The 20,887-nt window shown below is 36.5% G+C and overlaps 1 protein-coding gene across 1 annotated transcript; it reads right to left on the reverse strand.

The window, feature by feature from the left end:
- Window positions 1-542: 542 nt before the first annotated feature.
- EMB1211 (MORN (Membrane Occupation and Recognition Nexus) repeat-containing protein) lies at window positions 543-8,538 on the reverse strand. Its single transcript, XM_088213342.1, has 11 exons — window positions 7,792-8,538; window positions 6,688-6,759; window positions 6,433-6,522; window positions 6,158-6,331; window positions 5,770-5,860; window positions 5,440-5,502; window positions 5,262-5,328; window positions 4,055-4,158; window positions 3,834-3,960; window positions 2,569-3,308; window positions 543-1,039 (listed from the first exon to the last, which is right to left on the reverse strand). The coding sequence occupies exons 1-11, from the start codon at window positions 8,424-8,426 to the stop codon at window positions 626-628; spliced, it is 2,577 nt and encodes an 858-aa protein (XP_088069468.1). The 5' UTR covers window positions 8,427-8,538; the 3' UTR covers window positions 543-625.
- Between the last annotated feature and the right edge of the window lie 12,349 nt (window positions 8,539-20,887).

The following is a 20,887-nucleotide window of genomic DNA, read 5'->3' on the forward strand; positions in this document are numbered from 1 at the left end:
CCCCGTTTGACATCCTTCATTTGGCTTCACTTTTTCCTGCCTTGAACTCTTTCTTTTCACCTTCTTCCCTTTTACTTTCTCCCTTCTCATAACTCTTGGTAAATCCTTTTGCTATAAACAGTAGGCCACAAAATATCTCAATACTCTTTTCCTTCTTCCTACCTCCCTCTCAATTTTTTTAGCTCTCACTTGCAGCCTCAGATATGAATCTGACAAAACGTAAGTTACTGGCTTTCATATTTTAGATCAAGCTATGAGAGGTTATCCATGAGTGATGAAGTAACAATTCCCATGTTTTCATTCCCGACGATATTGTGAGGGTTGGCCAAGTTTTTAATTTCTCCACAAGTAGTTTTGAACATTCACTTAGCCGGAAATTGTTTTGAAAAGTCTGGACACACGAGATCTTGAGGCAGCAACAGAAGCTTCTATGTCCTTTAATGGGCTTCAATTACTTGAGTTTCTGGTCTAAACTCTTTTTAACATTTATTATATTATTATAACCATATGGATATGCTGAAAATTTTTGGAGCAAATGCCAATACAACGAAAAAGTGCCTTCGCAAAATTAACCCTCTTCCAGAAGTATCAAGTTGCTACAAAATTCTAGAGTAGAAGATACAGGCTAACATACACTAGTATCTGTATATGATTCCAAATAGTGTGTAGGAGTGTGCAACGATAATATTCTGTCCAAATCAAACTCAGGCGCTGCATGTAACCAACAATCATTTTCTGTTCTTGGTGATTTAGAGTTCCTTTTGGGACTACTTATTGGAGCTGAAGAGTGTGATAGAATTCGACTCAAGGAATGTATTTGAGATTTCCTCCTATTTGGGCAGTTTTTTACCTGAACCCGCTTCTGCACTTGCCTTGTGGTCTTCAAGCTCCTTCTCTGGCCAAGCATGGGTCGATAGCTGACTGAATCAACTGGTTTCCACAAGTTATTGGAGACCTGAATATGCGAAACACAAGTTTCTTTCCCTGGCAATCTTATTTGCCTCCTTGATAAAAAGGATTCCTGTAGCCTAGAAGGGACCTGGAGAACAGAGGATAACGAAGCTTAAATTTTCAATATGAATACCATTATTCTAACAATATTCACACAGTTTCCAAGGCAAAAGACACCTAAATAAGACAGAAAGTAATTATCCAGAGAAACAAAATATAACAAAGGAACAAGACATTCATCAATCTACAAGTTTAAAATCATAAGAGATTAATTCACTGCTGCCATTTAGAAACGATGATTAGAAAGTGACAGCTCTCACAAAGGGTCAAAAGTCCTTACTATTTATATATTCATCACAGCTTAAATCTCTCCATACTACTCCAGTATTCTAAATATAGGAAGTGATAGGGGATCAGGTTATAGAAGACAAAGAACTCAGAAGATGTTAGCTCAATGCTTACCTATACCCATAAACAAGATGTCTTTCAGATTTGTTAGGCTAGCTATTCTATGGTAGTAGACTTGAGTTTCATGTACTCTTACAGAAAGAAAAAAAAAAAAACACAATTAAATACTAACACTATGTTCTGATAAAAATTAGGGAAGAATAGAGAAGGAAAAGGAAATGATGAAACAAAATGTCTAAATACTCTCTTGTTTAAATAACTCAAAAATTAAAAAGAAAAAAATAAATGAAATGGAAAAATTGTTATACTTTTTTAACTTCACATAGGAAAGAAAAGGATTAATTATAAGAAAATTCAGTTATACTCCTCATTGATGGAATGTCAAGTTGGTTAAGTAATTAAAGAATAAAATAGAAACAAAACCAGGTATTCAAGGATAGAATAAAAATTTTATATTTAGAAGTTTCAAGTTTTTTTCTTTTTCCCAAATTGGCATCATGAAAAAAAATTGGAGTTTTAGAGTAAACCCAAGGATGCTCAGTTCTCTCTTTATTTTACTAATTTATTCTGTATTCAAACAATTGAGAGGATGATGACTATCTTGTACTTTCTTTCTTTTCCCTAAGTTCTCTCAATCCAAAAATAGGGCAAAAATGTACTTAAACAAGATAAAAAAAGAAAGGAGAAATACCTAGTTAGGTACTCGATCTAGTCACCTAAGCAAATTATCATTTCAATTATATGTTTCCAAACCGTATTAAAAGAAAAATTCAGTTTCATAAGCTCAATTTAAAAGTCTAAAACTAGGCAGGAAAAGAATAAAGGGAAAATCAAGTGCATTCTCTTTTTTCTGTTTAACATCCAAACAACACAATCTATTTTGAGAAATCAACTTAAACAATCAGATAACATACACTCATTCAATAACAAATTTCAGGCTATAAAACAAGAATACCAAGACTGGGTACCAGGAAAAATGAGATAATCTTTTAGAAAACTTCATCACTATTTGAAAGCTGAATAAATTAAAGCCATAAGTAAACAGAGTCCAAAAAAAAAAAAATGAAAAGGGTGACAATGTTAAACCTTTTAAACTTCTAGAGTCTCCACTCTGTTTCACTCACTTAGGGGAAATGAGATCTAAACTTTTCACAAGTAAAAGCGGTTGAAATAAGGAAAAAAATCTTATAAACAAGAAATAAAACTCACCAGGGAAATGAGGCTACACGAAGCAAATGACAATGAAGATGAAGAAAATGGAAAGTCGCGAGGCTTTCCTCCTTTCTGGTCATTCTTAACTTGGTACTCATCTGCAGAAACAGAGCCAAAACTTGATGGAGCAACATCATCATCTTCTTCTCCTTCATCATCTTCTTCCTCTTCTTCCTCTTCTTGAGCTACAACTTTTTTATCCTTGTCAGTCAGCATAGAAACATCATTCACTTCTGATGCATCCATTTCCATCTTCTTCTCCTCTTCTTTTTCTCTCTGCCTCAACTCCTCATCCATGTCGTCAATGGCCTCTTCAAGACATAATTCAGCTTCTATCAGATCAAGTTCCTTTTCAATGAGCTTCATTTTTATCTCGCTTCCTTTCTTCTTTTCTTCACTCCATTTTTCAATTTTATCAAAAAGTGGCTTACATGCATTTTCCATTGCTAGTACAAGTCGCTTTAGTACATTTTCCTTTTTCTCAATCACTTCTCGTCCATAAAACTCATCAAAACCAAGGGGCAAGAACTCAGCCTTCCCTGGGTCCACTATCTCTCCTTCCCTCAGAGGGGGCTGCCAAAATAGTCTAACACCATATTTCTCATCATCAATATAATTGATCAGTCGTCCAGATTTTGTGTGTAAAATGAGAGGATCCTCAGTATAAATTAGCTTTGATGGGTCCGTCGGGTCGGGCTCTGGTTCCTTGTTAATTAGAACAAATTCTGGAGTCTCATCTGATGGACAAATTTCAGGATGCATTCAGCATCCTCCAAAGAAAAGAAATAAATTGCATGAAGTTAATGCATCAACTGCTCAACATAACAAAAAACTGATGACAGCAGAGCAGAACCAGATTAGTTAACCACTGAAATTTTCTATTTTTTAGGTGATAACGAAGAGGAAGAAGTCAACTAGAAAAATTTTGTTCTTCACCTTGCGAAAGAAAGGAAAAAGCTAATAGTCAAAGAGGCGAATAACAGAAAATGAAGGTCAAATGAGTTTCTGCATTGAAAAAAACACCAATTCTCTTTTTAAACTATCGAATAAAATAAACCATCAATTTGGTCAAAGGAAGAAATAATTTAACAATGCAAGAATATGCTTAATTCTGATGAGAAGGAACTGAAATGGCCCCATGAGGCTGCATCGCACAAGTGGGATAACAAACATAATTGAAATCTGACCCGAAAAAAAAAGAGAGAGGGAGAAATGAATAAGAGAGGTAGGAATAAAGGATATAAGTGGGAGGAAATTGTTACCTTTTGACCACCAATACTCAAGCTCAGCAGGCATGGGTAACCTAAGTGGAGCTTTGTAGAAGGAATTCAACCACATTTCTGTTTCCTGATCCACCTCATGCACATATGTTTTCCAATAGTCCGGGACCTGCCAAAACCAAACCAAAACGTTAGTCTTCTTGTGATCTTGCTTGCATGATCAGAAAATTATTCTGTAAGGAAATACTAGAAAAAGGACCTACTTCATAGAACTGATTAATAAAGCCCGGTGCCATCCACACATCTTCTTCCTCATAAAAATAGGGATGCTGAGGATCACCATATGGACCTCTCTCTTCCCTAACCACTGTGACATAATCGATGCTAAGTTAAAGAGAGTAAAAATGAAGCATGGATTCCAAGATTTTTATGCAGAGATCATTTTTTTCAATAAAGTCCGTTCAAACTCAGTAAAGAGAAAGATTTCTGAGAAAACTCAAGCTAAGACAACAAAAATTCAACAGAAGAATAACCTATGTCAAGATAATAAGATCAAGAGGCGTTCAAATACCCCATTAAATCCCTTGATGACCTCTTTTGCACTCCAAAAATGAGAATACAGATAGAGACCTTTAACTACATTAACTAACAAACCTTTGGATGAACAAAAATTTATATTTCTAATACTACAGCAAAAGTTCAACTGATATGATCATAACCAGATTATTTTATTATTGCTTATATTTTATTAGTTTGACAGTAACAGTTTTGGTCTCAACAAATGACATCAATTATTTGAAGTAGAACAAATTAAGCTAGAATCCAGGAGAAATTAAGAATTCTTTGATTTTTTGCTGAAGAATTGGGATAGGAAAATTGAAAAATATCTAGGAATTACACCTAAACAGATATGACAATTTGGTTGTAAGAACATTTTTGCTCCTGTATCAATTGATGTAGGAAAAATTAGCTTTATTTGTGACCTGAGAATTTGGGATCACTTTAGGAATTTAATCACACCAAAAAGTGGGTGTAGAAACAGAAAAATTAACATGGAGCCACACCTAGCATTCCATATGCATCAAACTTAAGACACGAATGCATCAAGCAACCAAGGTATTCAAAAAAACTCTCATGATAATTTTTCACTCCAGGCTTGATATCAAGAATAAAATTACATAGCCATTTATAATGCTTGAACATACAATCCTAATCTAACCATAACTAAAGAATCCTAATAGAAACTTATAACCTTGAAAAAATAAACTATAAATAAAATACTAAAGTTACCAAACTCCTAATGTTTCCCGTACTATTACACTAAATTGCAGATTAGATGGAACTAAAAATTCCCAATCTATTTAGAAATTTTATTTTACATTCATTTTGCATCACCAATCATCCAATTCTTTGCATAACGTAAAACTGTCATTCTTCTCAAAAAAAGATATTGCAAAGCCGAGTACATACTTCCATCTGGTTTGTTAACAAACATCCGAGCCTTAGCTGCAGCCACTTCTGCAATGCCCGCATGCATCTGAAAGAATTTATAGAGTCAGAAAAATCCCTATATAGTAGCATTTAAGAGTTTTTTTTCCTTTTTCTTAACTGAATAATATTTATCAAAGAATCTACAACTATAAAATACCGCAGATATGTCTTCATCACAACCGTGAGAATCCTGCAGCAGTTCCCCAAAATAGAACCTCCCCTGCATGCATGTAGAATATGCAACTGAGAAGTGGTTAAGCTTACTTTCCAGATAAACAGTTTATCTGAAAGTGAGAATGATAATCCATGCTGAGATGTGCAAATCATTTCAATGCACTATGTGGTCTTACATTTTCTACATTTCTTATTTTACACCACACTCTAAAAATACAAGTAATGAATAGGAAATGCCTTAGAGATACAAGAGCTCATAAATGTTATATGCGTGTATGTCCAATAGATTCAATCTAATGCCTCATGCACCTACATATATGGTACGCTCATTGACTTCATAGACACCACATCCATGCATTCTACTATGCTTCCACTGGCCAGTGTAGCGGTACCGACCTTTCTCCCTGACATAGAAAAATTAAAATTTACTATGGCATAAAAACAGTGTTCTAGCTCATATTCATTTAAACTAAAATCAAAATCTAAATAATCAGGTATCTAAGTCTTTCAATTTCTGGTAGCCATCCATTTAACAGCTTTTACATAAAGCCAGGGTACCTAGCACAAGTCTATGAAGAATATGAGAATATAGTGAAAAAGCATAATCGTGCTGATTGATTAGTAAAACATGAAAAATTTAGCAGATAAAAGGATAAATAGGATGGCCATATTATAATTTGAAGAAGGATGTAGAAACTTACGGTTTCCTCCCAAACTGTTTGATCCACTGTTCATTCTCATAAAAAGGAACTTCATACCGCCCATCAGCCAGTTGTATGCTATCTTCAACATCCATCTCCAGCCATTTTTTGTCTTCTGGAGCCATGAAATCTCTTGATATTATTTTTCCTTCAGCACGCATCTTTGCTTCAAGTCTGTAAAGTTCGATGATAAGCAATTCGGTTTATAGATGCCACATAGAATGTTATCTGAGTTATAGCACGGCAAGCGATAAAGTGAGGATCCATAATCATACTTGGAACCTGGCACAGGTTCAATGTCAGGAACATCCACTTCCACAACCCCATGACCCTCCATGTTGTTCTGAAGCCATTCACCTTCATACCTTTTAAAAGCAAACATTGTAAGATCTAAGGCTTTTTATTAACAAAAATTTAAAAAACAAAAAGCATGTTTCATATATCGAAAAGAAGGGAATGAGCAGTCCTAATGATGTGAAGAGAGAAAAAAAATGTTATAGAAATGGTTGACATTGAGATGAACAACAAACCTGACAAGCCCCTGTTCAGCGACATAAACACCTTTCCCATGAGCCAAGTCATCCCAGACCGTGCCTTCATACCTTAAACAAAAAGGATATGATAAAGATGATATCAGTAGAATAAGAAACACTGTCAATGTGACGAGAAGCTCCGAAATTGTCAGCACTTTAGGCACTTAACTAACAATTAACAACTCAATGGAAACCCACTTCCAGCATCCCAACAAAATTTATATAGATAATTCTGCATTTAGAAAATAAAGCTTATACATTGTACCTCCACAATTCTGTTGAGTTCCACAAATTTGATAATTCAAGCTACCTATATATAATTATAACCAAACCATCCATATGTTTCGAATCTTTTTACATAGCCATTACACGTATTGAGCCAGAAGATGAATAAAATGCAGCCCCGTATTAATGGTCAATTTAAGAACAAATATGTACCAATACCACCTAACCCTACAGATCTTCAAGAAAAAAAGAAAAGCAAGGCAATTCAACACAGGATAACTCAAATGGCAAAGACAAGGTAAGTACTAAACACAAGCACCATCAATGTAAAGCAAAACAACTTGAGAGCTCTTCCCTTCTACTTAACTCCTCAATCACCACATTCTGTTTTGATACACTAGATTCTACCCAAAATTACATGATATTAAGGAGAGTGGAACCACAAGTATAAACTAGTATTCATTCTCTTACTTGATCAATGTGGGGTTATATGCAGGGATAGAAAAACTACTGTAGTATTATATCCTTACACGTATCAAGCAGGTAGAAGCAGCTTACGCGCCAAATATTAGGCAAGACCAAACTATGAGGTGAAATTAGCTCTTGCTAATAAGTTACTTATTACCAAAACCATGATATTAGAAAGAGTAGCCAATAGATACTCGTAATTAGTTGGATTATGCAAAATTGCTCACGCAGATAAAACAAGCCGTGTCAAATATTCTTCAAATGATGGAGCTAAATCTAGAGAAGAAAATGCGGAATAAACTGAAAACACAAAGTAAAAACCCATTCAACCAAGAAATATAACACAAAGCAAATGCAACCACATATCAATTTAAAACATAAAAGAAATCAGAAGGAACAAGCACATACGAGCTCCCATCAGGGAAAATGTAGCTGACCCACTGGAGGAATTCCTCTATTCTATCGAGTTCCTCGATTACCGCCTTGGGGTTCGAGATATCGTAGTGATTATCCGGTATTGGCGGGTATGGCTTCCTATACGGCACATAGAAGGGCGCAATTGGCGGGTCCCTGCCGGCCTTAATCTCTTCATTGACCACGTCCCAGTCTTCCTCGTTGGCCCAGACCGGATCCCACCCGGGCTTGGACATCTCAAGCGGAGCATCAGCCCATAGCTCCTGCAAATCCTCCTCCATCCAACGCTCCGGGTCCTCAGGGAAATCGAACAAATCTTCGTAGAACACGTAATCCCTGTCCTCACCCTCTTGCATTCTCTTCATTCGCTTGCTCTCAAGGACTCTCTTGAACATCTTGATGTTGGTCTCAGGCGTGTTTTCGGATTCGGGCAGCTCGTCGCCAGGTCGAGTGTAGGTGAGAGTATCAGTGTCCCCTTCTTCTGCTTCGAGATAGTCATCGTCTGACGACTCGTCGGAGTCAGTGTCTGACTCGAGTTCCTGCTCTTCTTCCGCATTTTGGGGTTGTTCGAGAGTGGAGTCGTTTAGTTGGAGTGAGTCAGAGAGTTCGTTCGAGCCTTCATTGGACATTTTGAGAAAGAGAGATGCAGAGAAAGGATAAGGTGAGAAGTGAAGAAGGAAGTGTGAGCGATGAATACGAAGAAAAATGAGAGAAGAGAGTGGCGTGTGGATATCGTGGGAACCTGGAAGGGTTTAGGGGAATTTTAAAATTTGCTGTTTTTTTTTTTGTTTTAGTTTATTTTATTTTTTCAATTTGTCATTTTTCTTTTCTTTTTTTTAGCAAAAATTGTAGATTATTTTTATTTTGTTGTTAATAATTAATTATTTATCTTATAGAACTAAATCAAATAAAGTACTATTTATTTTTTAAATTTATTGTATTATTCAACTAAGAAATTTTTTTTTAAAATTTTGTATTAACTTCTCTTCTTGTATTAATTTGTTATTTATTTTATTTTTATTTATTATAGTGCATAAACATTAAGTATTCTTCCATCGTGTTCTCGCAAATAGAGATGAAGAAGCATAAACTCAAAGTTGATTATAAGATCAAGTTTTAAGATTTTGATATTCTTTTTGTGTAAATTGATAGAATTTTATAGTGATGATTATTTTCTCTATTAGTTGTTATTTCTTATAAATTCTTCAAAAGTAATATTATTTTTAAATGTAATAAAGTTACCGATTCATCTTTTAGAGATATTGGAGTTCAGTTCAACTTCGTCACTTAAGTCGTAAGTATTGAATTCACAATGTATAGTACTAAGTAAACTATGATGATGATATTTATGTTGGTGAATTTTTAGTTTTTTTTTTATAGATAATTCATTAAAGTTGAATGTTGATATTTGTAATTATGATATAGTTATTTTTTTAATGGTGAATTGAATCAGTTAAATTAGAAGCTAGAGTTTATGTTGGTGATTTATAATTATTTATTTATTTTTTTCTAAGTTGTCTCATTAGAGCTATCACATCATTTTATATGTCTATGAGATGAGGAAAACAATGAAAAGGATAAAAATCCTTCACCTTCAGCTCCTTAATCTTCTAAACATTCATTAGCTTCCTTCTTTTTAACTTGTAGCTTCTCCTTGAAAAACACTCGCTCAATTTTAGGAAGCTAGAAAAGTAGTGAACAAAATTATTGAAAAATGCCACCTTTGCAAATGAAAAATCCTCCTCATTTGAGCTTGAAAACCTTAAGCTTTTTCTATTGAAAACTTTTTCCTCTTTCTTCTTCTACAATATTGGAAGCTTTAATGTGTTTATGGTTAGGATTCCTTTTTCCTATTGCTTTTTTCTTAATTTGAATGAGAATTTTGCATAATGGTTTAATTGATGCATGTTAGAAGTTTGTGGAAAATATCTTAGTGTATGCCTCAATGGATTTTAGATTAACTTATTTTTGTTCAGTTTTTTTATCTACCTTTTCAATCTAGGACGAAAAGAGAGCAACATGTGTACGACTGAAGATTGTTTAGACCAACTAAAATGTAGGTTGACCTTTTTTCAAACACTTGAGTAGGATGCCCATATTTTATTTGGTATGATCCTCCCTATGTGAGAGGTTAATTCCTCAAAATTATATCTAGTATTTTTTTGAAGGATTTCCACTTCATAGCATAAGATAATATCATAATAAACTTTCGATGACATAACACAAAAGAATGCGAATGTAAGATGCACGTCTAAAGCTGAATCAAATATGTCCACTATAAAAAAAGTCTATTAATTTAAAGATGTTATGTTGTTAATCATGACCATGGGTTATGATTTTATTAACTGTCTTAATATTTGTGAATATATAAAGATAACTTGAATATATGACGTATCAAAAATTATTGTGGAACAAAAGTGTAATGCCCAATTAATTTAATTGAACTTAAATTAATTATAAATATAATTTTTTATTCTTTTTTATTTTAATTTAGTGTAAAAATGAAAGAAATGTAATTGAAGTTGAAATTGAAAATAATTTTGGGAGAAAATGGTGAAAATTTGGGTTCTTAGGGTATTTTTGAAAAAAAAATTAGAAAATCGGGGTTAAAATATAATTTAGAAAAATTTTACCATGTAGGATGCCCAATCAGCGGCCCCGACGAACTAGGACACGCTGCGTGGCAACGGACGTTGACGCGGTGCCATGCGGGAGGCCATGCGGGCGATCTGCGTGCCTTCGATCGAACGGCCCAGATCCGTTCACGCGCGCATGGAGGGTTCAGATTAGATCACGATGAACGGTCCAGATTAGATCGCGATGAACGGTACATATTCACTCCCTATTTAATCGCGATTGGACGGTCCAAATCAAACGCGATGGACGATCCAGATTAAATGAGAACATATATATATAACCCCCTTCACACCAAACCTTAACTCTAGCTGTTAGCCACCCTCGTTGGAGAAGAAGACCCAACTGCTGGGAAAGAGAGCCGCTGCCACCTATCCCCACGCCGGAGCTACTTCCGACCGTTAAAAAAGGCAAAAAAAATTTTTTTTACTCAGAATTCAATTTAAAAAACCCCCATGGCAAAATTGGAGCAAAATGACCGTCCAATTGGTCGAAAACTGTGGGCAAAGCCCGGCGGCACCACCATAGGGAATTTCACAAAATGCTTCCGATGAGGTCCTTCTCGATTCTTGTTCGGCATAATTTTTTTACCGTTGTGATCACCATCTCCTTCTCTACAGGTTGACCGAAGTAAAACACCCAACCACAATGTGAGTCGGAGGAGCCGCCGCACCAGAAAGCCCCGTCGCAGGTGAATTTTAGTTTTTTGTATTTTTTTGGCTAACCGAGATCGTTTAACGTATTTTCTCACATAAATCGATGCAAAATCGGCCGAATTCGGCCGAAAATAGCCGACCTAAGACAAGCCGCTGCCGCAGGCAGCGGTGCCATCGCTAGAGCACGGCGGAGCTGCCGTGCCAGAATTTCGAAATTGGCCAAAATTGGACCCTGAGGCTGATTTTGGGTTTTTTGGGATATTTGTAGGTACTTATAGTGCGTTTTAATTCCCGAAGAAAAATTCAAATAACCTGGGTACCGCCTGTAGGCGCAGTCAATAGTTTAGCCTTTCGGGTATCAAATTGAGGAAAAATCCCTTACCTTATCATCTATTATGGAGTTGAAGTTTAAATTTTAATAATATGGTATTTTGTAAAACTTAGAAAATATCTATAATTAATTACGGGTTACTAATGGAGGCAGAATCGAAAATTGTTCTCTGTTGATTTCTGTTGATTTGTTTTTCAGTTAATTGCATGATAGTATTTCATTGATCGATTTTATGGTTTGAATGCATATATTGCGCCTTACGTGACTATTATTAAATTAAAAAATCGAGATATGATTGCGTTCCGTGATACATGTTTGTTTGTTTATGTGATTACGGTTGATTTGATGAATGGAGACTAAGAGAAAACGGAAAAATTATATGATTAAGTGAATGGATGAAACGACAGCCTTACTGGATATCCTGAGAGATGGTGGATGGACCGGGTTCAATAGAGAACCCTACCGTGAACGTTGTCTCATACTGGACGGGGTATCGAGACTTGGTAATTTGGTGCTCATACCGGACGGGGTATGGGGATGACCGGTTTCACTCTCATACCGAACGAAGTATTGAGGTTTAGTAATTTAGTGCTCATATCGGACAGGGTATGAGGACGGCCTTTTAATTGAGAATGTTGAAGGAAAGGGTTTACGCATAGCGGAGACATCCTTATGAATTCCTATGGGTACCAGTAGGCCGATAAAAAGAAATGTTGTTGTTTGATTTATTGAATATAAATTTATAATGTGTGCATGTTACCAATTGCATATGGAATCATGATATGTATAATATTACTGTCTCTATAGGTTGCTTTTGTAAATTTCACTACGGTAAGTAGATGGTAAATAGTTTTATTATTAAGAAATGTATTTATTTAATTTAGTGCTCTATTAGTTGTTTTGATTTTCTACTAACCTTTATTTCTGTGTCGGTGAGTAGTGTGATATTTTTATTGAGATAGTGTAACTCATTCTTTATTTAACCATTTTATATCAAGAGGACCAGGATCCAAAGTCCGATCTACAAGAGGGTTGCGAGTAGGATACCAGTTTTATTTATTTTCCCTTTATTTTCTTATTTTTTTATATTTCATTCAAAAGGTTAATTCCTGTAACACTATTTAGAACCTTAAGTTTATGTGTAAGGAATGTAAACCTTAACTATTTATTTCACTTCCGCACTTAAGTTATAATTTATTTTTTTGGATATTATGGGGTCGTTAGAGTTGGTATCAAAGCCGTGTTTCTCGGACCCATTCCTTACACAAAACCCTTAGAAAACATAAAAAATAATAAATCATTACTCAACCATTCCTTGTGAAATGCAGATACATATAGATGAGGAGAGGAAGATCCCCACTAAACCAAGCAGCCCGGGAGGGTTCGCTTAGAGAGGATGTTGACCGGTTATTTGAGATGGTGGAGAGACCCATTACTACCCAATAGGCTTGAGAGGAAAGGAAGGAGCTACTTGACCCTCCCCCGTTGCCACAGGTTGAGCCACCCTTGCAGCGGGAGGATCCTGAGCCACCCCAATATGACACTGTTCCTCTCTATTACCACCCGGCACCACCGCAATATGATCCGGTGCCCCAGCCACTGCATCACTCGACACCACCACGGTACAATCTAGTGCCTCTAGTATCACTACAGGGCCATCCAATCCATCCTTAGCCTAGCCCAGTCCCTCATCCACGGGACCCAACTCCTCTCATGATGGACCCAAGCTACATAGAAAGGTATAAAAGACTAAATCCTTCTACTTTTACAGGGGGATCTTCCTTTGAAGAGGCCGAGTTCTAGTTGTCTGAGACAGAGAAGATCTTCAAGACCCTCGGGGTGATCCCCGAACAAAAGGTCATCCTTGCTACCTACATGCTGGTGGAAGAAGCAGACTGCTGATGGCAACTCAAGCAGACCACCCTACCATTTCCAGTCACTTGAGAACAGTTCTTAACGGCCCTTCATGCAGAGTACCTCCTAGAGTATCTCTGACATCTGAAAGAGATAGAGTTTGCACACTTAGTCCAGGGGGACATGACTGTATCAAAATATGCTCGCAAGTCTTAGAATTGATGGAGGAAGACTAGAAGGTTCGAGTGGGGTCTCCGTCTTGAGATCAGACAACAGTTGTTTGTGCTCGAGCTCAATACCTATTCGGCTATTTTGAACAAGGCACAATTAGTGGAGAGGAACCTTCGCACTTTCTCTCAAGTAGCAGGGAACCTCAGGTCCTCAGTCCCACACCACAGATCAGCACCTACTATACCTGTTCAACAGAATAAGAGACTCAGGTCGATGACTCAAGATCCCCCTCAGGTTCTAACAGCAGGATGCGGTAAGATCTGTCAATATTGCGGCCAGGATCTTGGGGACCGACCTTGCTATTGCCTCAACAATACCTGACGCATATGTGGTAGTGCCCAACATTATACAAGGGAGTGCCCGAGGAAGCAGAACCAAGACAGACCTCCTATTTAGGGCAAGGTTTATAATCTCACTCAGCAGGATGCAGAAGCCAACTCGCATGTGATACATGGTATGTACACTATCTATAACCATCTTGCTCATGTCTTGATTGATACTAGTGCATCGCATTCGTTTGTTTCACATGTTTTTGTATCAAAATTAGATTTATTACTTGAAAATTTTAATTCTATCTTATTTGTGTATACTCTTGGGAGTAGGACATTACTGGGGGAGGTTGTGTACAGGGTCTGTGTCATACATATAGCAGATAGAAAATTGAGTGTGAACGTAATAGAAATTAACACGGGAGACTTTGATGTAATTTTAGAAATGAACTGGTTAGCGGCGTATCACGCCACTGTAGATTGTTTTAGCAAGAAGGTTGTATTCAACCCTCCTAATGAGGAGTCATTTACAAATTAATAAAATCGTTTAACATTTGTTCCCTCATGATAAAATTTCTTATTATCTAGTATTTTAACCCAACTGTTTTCTATAATTAGGCAAATCCAAGAAAGAAATTTGTATTCAAGAGATTCTGGTAGTCTGAGACTTTCTAAATGTGTTTCCAGATGAACTATCCGGACTGCCAGTAGACAGAGAAGTCGAATTCACCATAGATCTTCAGCTAGGCATCCAGCCTATTTCGGTTACTCCTACCCACATGAGCCGCATTGAGAAGGAGGAACTGAGGAAACAGATCATAGAATTGCAGGACAGTGGATTCATCTGACATAGGTGTCCCCTTGGGGTGCCGGAGTCACATATGCAAGAAAGGGAGATGGGACGTTGAGGTTATATATTGATTACAGAGGTGTGAACAGGGCACGATCAAGAACAAGTATCCCCTCCCCAGGATCGATGACCTCTTTGATCAGTTGCAGGGTGTCCAGATCTTCTCTAAGATAGACCTACGTTCAAGTTACCATTAGGTAAAAATCAGGGCAGAAGCCATTCCCAAAATAATCTTTCGAACCAGGTACGGACACTATGAGTTATTGGTCATGCCATTTGGACTAACCAACGCCCTAGTCATTTTCATGGACTTGATGAACAGAGTTTTCAGATAATTTCTGGATCAGTTTGTTATTTTGTTCATCGATGATATCTTGGTCTATTCAAAGAGTAGAGAGGAACACACTCACCATCTAACTTAAGTTTTGCAGGTTCTTAGGGAAAAGAAGCTGTATGCAAATTGAGTATGTGTGGGTTCTAGTTTGAGTAGACTACCTTCTTAGAGCATATCATATCAAAGGATGGAGTGTCAGTGAATCTCGAAAAAGTTAAAGTAGTGCTCGGATGGAAAAAATTGACATCGGTTAAGGAGATCCGTAGTTTTCTGGAGATGATAGAGTATTACCGTAGGTTTGTGAAAGGATTTTCTACTCTAGCTGCTCCTCTAACTCGGCTCATAAAGAAGAATGTCAAGTTTGAGTAGAACGAGAACTGTGAAAGAAGTTTTTCAGAACTAAAGAAGTGGCTGACTACTACACCTGTGTTGGCCTTACCAAGGGGATCGGGTGGATATACAGTTTACAGTTATGTCTCTTACCCAGGGTTGGGTTGTGTTTTGATGCAGCATAGTAAGATCATAGCTTATGAGTTCAGGTAGTTGAAGAGTCATGAGAAAAACTACATCACCCATGACTTAGAACTTGCCGCAATTATTCACATTTTGAAGACTTGGCACCATTATTTGTATGGGGAGATCTTTCAGATCTATGCCGATCATAAGAGATTGAAACACATATTTACTTAAAAAGATCTCAACGTGCGCCAAAGAAGGTGGATAGAACTCCTCAAAGACTATGATTGTGATATCATATATCACCCGCGTAAAATTAACGTGGTAGCCGACGCACTCAGTAGAAAAAGCACAGGTACATTAGCTCATTTAATGATTTCAGAATGCAGGCAGATAGGGACCGCACAACAGGTACGACTTCAGGACCTGAAGAGAGTCACATGTTTGGGCTACCTGACTATTCAGCTGAAGTTAATTCAGAGAATAAAGGAAGCTCAATCCGCCGATTCCACCCTAGCAACCCTCAAGAAAGATACAGAACATGGAGTTAATTCAGAATTCCGAATTTCTGGCGATGAGTTTCTCAGATTTCAGGACAGAGTGTGTGTTCCAGTTGAGAATGAGTTAAAAAAGGATATCATAACAAAGTCCTATAGCTCATAGTTTGCCATGCATCCTGAAAAAATTAAGATGTATCAAAAGTATGTGACCCCGATTTTAGTAGAACGAGATGAAAAGAGATATAATTGACTTTATTTCTAGGTGTTTGGTATGTTAGCAGGTCAAGGCAGAACATCAACGCCCAGGTGGGCTACTTCAGCCATTACCAATTCCGGAGTGAAAGTGGGAACATATCACCATTGATTTTGTGACAGGATTGCCTAAATCACGCTTAGGAGATTATGTCATCTGGGTAATTGTTGACCAGCTTACCAAGTCTTCCCACTTCTTGGCCATTAGGATGACCAATTTCTTGGACAAGTTAGCAAGAATGTACATTCGAAAAATAGTCAGATTACATGGAGTACCAATGACAGTAGTATCCGACAGGGACCCCAGGTTCATTTCTCGGTTCTGGTATATCTTTCAGCAAGCCATGGGAATGAAATTGTTCCTTATACTGCATTTCACTCTCAGAATGATGAACAGTCAGAAAGGACGATCTGCACACTTGAGGATATACTTGGAGCTTGTGTTCTTGACTTTGGGAGCCATTGGGATGATCATCTACCCCTAATAGAGTTCGCTTACAACAACAGCTACCAAACAAGTATTGGCATGGCTCCGTACGAGGCATTGTACGGCCGCCCATGCAGATCGCTGATCTGTTGGGAAGAAGTGGGTGATAAAAAGTTGTTTGGCTCAGACATTATAGAGGAGACTACAACTAAAGTAGTTAAGATTAGGAAGAACATTTAGACGGCTCAGAACAGACAGAAGAGTTATGTGGACACCCAGAGGAGGGATTTAGAATTCGAGAAAGACGATCGGGTATTCCTTAATATCACTCATTTCAATGAAATAAGTAGGTTTGGCAAGAAGGAAAAACTAAGCCCTCGGTTTATTGGGTCATTCGAAATATTAGACAGAATTTGTACCGCCACCTACAGATTGACACTGCCTCCAAAGCTTTTCAGGGTCCATAATGTGTTTCATGTGTCCATGCTACGTAAGTACAACCAGGACCTTTCTCATGTCTTGGCTCACGAGTCTCTTTCACTATAGGAGGATCTGTCCTACGAGCAAATACCAGTCGGTATTGTGGACTGAAAGAGCAGATTTCTCTACAACCGAAAAATTTCCTTCGTTAAGGTCATATGGCAGAATCACACATTGAGAGAGGCCACATAGGAGCTAGAATAAGACTTTAGAGCCTAATATCCCTAGCTGTTTGATTGAGAATGAGATAGACAAATTTGAGAGACCAAATTTCTTTTAAAGAGGGAGAGTTGTAATGCCCAATTAATTTAATTGCAACTTAAATTAATTATAAATATAATTTTTTATTTTTTTAATTTTAATTTAGTGTAAAAATGAAGGAAATGTGATGGAGGATGAAATTAAAAATAATTTTAGGAGAAATGGGTGAAAATTTAGGTTTTAGGGGTATTTTTGAAAGAAAAATAAAAAAATCGGGATCAAAATATAATTTAAAAAAGTTTTGCTCTGCAGGATGCCTGGTCAGCAGCCCCAACGAACCAGGACGTGCTGTATGACAACGGACGCTGATGTGGTGCCACGCAGGCGATCTCCGTGCCAGCGATCGAACGGTCCAGATCTATTCCCGTGCGCATAGACGGCCTAGATGCGTTCCCTCCCCAAACGTGATCGGACGGTCAGATTTAAACTCGATCAAACAATCCAGATTAAGTTGCGATGAACGGTCCAGATTAGATCGCGATGAATGGTTCAGATTCATTTCTTATTTAATCGCGATCGGACGGTTTAGACCAAATGCGATAGACGGCTCAGATTAAATGGGGACAGATATAAATAACCCCATTCACATTAAACCCTAATCCCAGCCGTCAGCCACCCTCGCCGAAGAAAAAGACTCAGTCGTCGGGAAGGAGAGCCGTCGCCACCCACCGCCGCGCTGGAGCTACTTCCTACCGCAAAAAAAGGTAAATTTTTTTTTGCTTAGAATTCAATTTTAAACACCCCCATGACCAAATCGAAGCAAAAAGACCATCTGGAGGAGCCGTGATCAGAGAGCCCTGTCGCCGATGAGTTTCGATTTTTTCATATTTTTTCAGTCAACCGAGGCCCCTTAACGTGTTTTCTCATAGGGATCGATGCAAAATCGACAAAATTCAGAAAAAAAAAGCCAAAAACAGCCGACTCGAGGTGGACCGCCGCCGTGTCGAAATTTCAGAATTGGCTAAAATTGGATCCTGAGGCTGATTTTGGATTTTTTAAGACATTTGTAGGTAGTTATAGCGCGTTTTGATTCTCGAAAAAAAAATCAGGGAACTTGGGGACCGCCAGTAAGCGCAGTCAACAGTTTAGCCTTTCAGAAAATCAAATTGAGTAAGAATCCCTCATTCTATCATCTGTTATAGAATTAAATTTTAATTTTTAAAAATATGATATTTTGTAAAATTTAGAAAATATCTATAATTAATTACGGGTTACTAATGGAGTCAGAACCGAAAATTATTCTCTGTTGATTTCTGTTGATTTATTTTTCAGTTAATTGCATGATAATATTTCATTGATCAATTTTATGATTTGAATGCATGTATTGCTGCCTTACGTGACTACTGTTAAATTGGAAAACTAAGATATGATTGCATTTCCTAATGCATGTTTGTTTATTTATGTGATCACGGTTGATTTGGCAAATTGAGACTAAGGAAAAACGGAAAAATTATATGATTAAGTGAATGGATGAAACGACAACCTTACAGGATATCCTGGGAGATAGTGGACGGACCAGGTACAATAGAGAACGACAAAAAGCAATAAAAAATGGTTTTTAATAACCTTTTAAATATAATTCCCAATAAAAGCCATAAATATCACAAACAAAAAATGGTCTATCAAGCTTTCTAAGTTCCAGTAATTGTATCCATAAATAACATAATGTTACAAACATGTCTTCCTTTTTCTTGACCCTTTTTACATACTTATTGGTCATGTTTTCCTCCTCGACCCCTTCCATACTCTTGTTGACTACAACCAAGATTGGCATCAACTAACTACAGAAAAACTTGTTATTTAGAAGAACTAAACAACTTTTAAAGTAATAACTAAAAATGAGATTACACAATCTATGTTACTATTTAGAGCATGATTTGAATTAATAGGACTCTAGATTGTAATCTTATTCCTCATCCTTGAACCCTACTGAGTAGAAGATTGTTGTCTTATGACTAAAGTAGTAATGACCTAATATTGTGGCCTCTATCCTTTATCTATAGCATTATATCTTTGAGTCTCTCTGTGGCAACTTGTGTGTGTTTCAATTTTCATCTTGATCTTACACCCTTAATTTCTCTTAGGTTTTCATTGGAGTATGCTAAATGGAGGTAGGTCTGAATGTTCATAGCTTGACTTAAGTTACAGGGAAGAATCATTAATCAGTGTAATATTGGGTTCGTACACAGCCAAATATGTGTTCTTGTGATAATAGGCATTGACATAATCGTGCGACTGCTCGCTCAATAATGCAATTGTTGCAACTTTATGTTTAGACAAGATTATGATTAAATTCTCTTTTTTTTTTTTTTTAATGTCTAACTATGTTATTATAGATCCACTCTAAATAATTCTTTTACACATTATCTTTTATTTGTTATGGCCTACCAAAGATTAGAAATAATTTCTTGAATTAAGTTTTAGGTTCTCAAACTTTCCTTTGATCTTGAGGCATATGAAGCCCATAAAACCATAATAATCTTCTCATGATTATCCTCTTCATGGACTTCTACGTATTAATTATCGAATTATCATGTATGTCGTTTATCAACCTGTCGAATGAATCACAAAGTTATTGTCTAATTTATAGCACTTAACATATGTGTCAAAGTTATGTTGGGACCAACTACTTGGGTTATGTTTCTGCTAGACTCGTTCACGATATGCTTCACTTATATTTTACACTGTTGCATGTTATTTTCAAAAAATAGTTGTCATGTGGCCCTTGCAACAATCTAGTACTCTATTTTTTTTTTCTTTTTTTTTGTTAATTTTGAATAAATTTGGAATTAAGTTCAATATTATTATTATAATTGTAATGATTGTCCTTATTGGATTGACTGAAGCACCATCTGTCATTTTTAAACACAAATCCAAACTCTTGTTTTTTTGGGCTTCAAACCCAAAACCATTTTTTATTAAACGCAAAAAGGACCCAAAAGAAAACAACAACTTTTTTAAAGCCTAAATTTCTAGTCCAGTCCCAATTCTTTTAAAACAACGTATGGATTGAAGACGAGATCATTTAATTTTTTGTTTGGTTCAATCTGGACCGGCAATTTCCAGTCCAGTCTGAAGAACCAAAATTTTATTAAAAAATTAATAAAAATAAAAATGATTTACGTATATATATATATATTATACACTGCTGGTGTGTGTGTGTGTGTGTATATATTATATACATACGAACACATTATTCTATATACCCACTTTCCCACAGACATGTACAACACTTGAACTAAGTTATATATATTGGACCAAGATGTGTCTCAAACAATGCTAGTGTAGCAATTTTTACTAACGACATAATCATATGTTAGGCAATAAAAGTTTAGATAGTCTTTGAATTTACATGAATACCTTTTGTCGGTCTAAACTTATGATTCCTGCAGAATCTTACATATATACATTGTTATGAAGCATGAGCTTTGGATGAGTTAATTCAACAACATTCTATTCTAACTAAATGACTCAGAATTTTGTTATACCGAAGATGATGTGGGATAAAAATTCTGCATAATAATTTCTTTTTTTTTTTTTCTCTCAAGAAAGGAG

Source organism: Carica papaya, chromosome 2 (genome assembly GCF_054855325.1).
Source record: "Carica papaya isolate Zhongbai chromosome 2, ASM5485532v1, whole genome shotgun sequence".
NCBI classification, from domain to species: Eukaryota; Viridiplantae; Streptophyta; class Magnoliopsida; order Brassicales; family Caricaceae; genus Carica; species Carica papaya.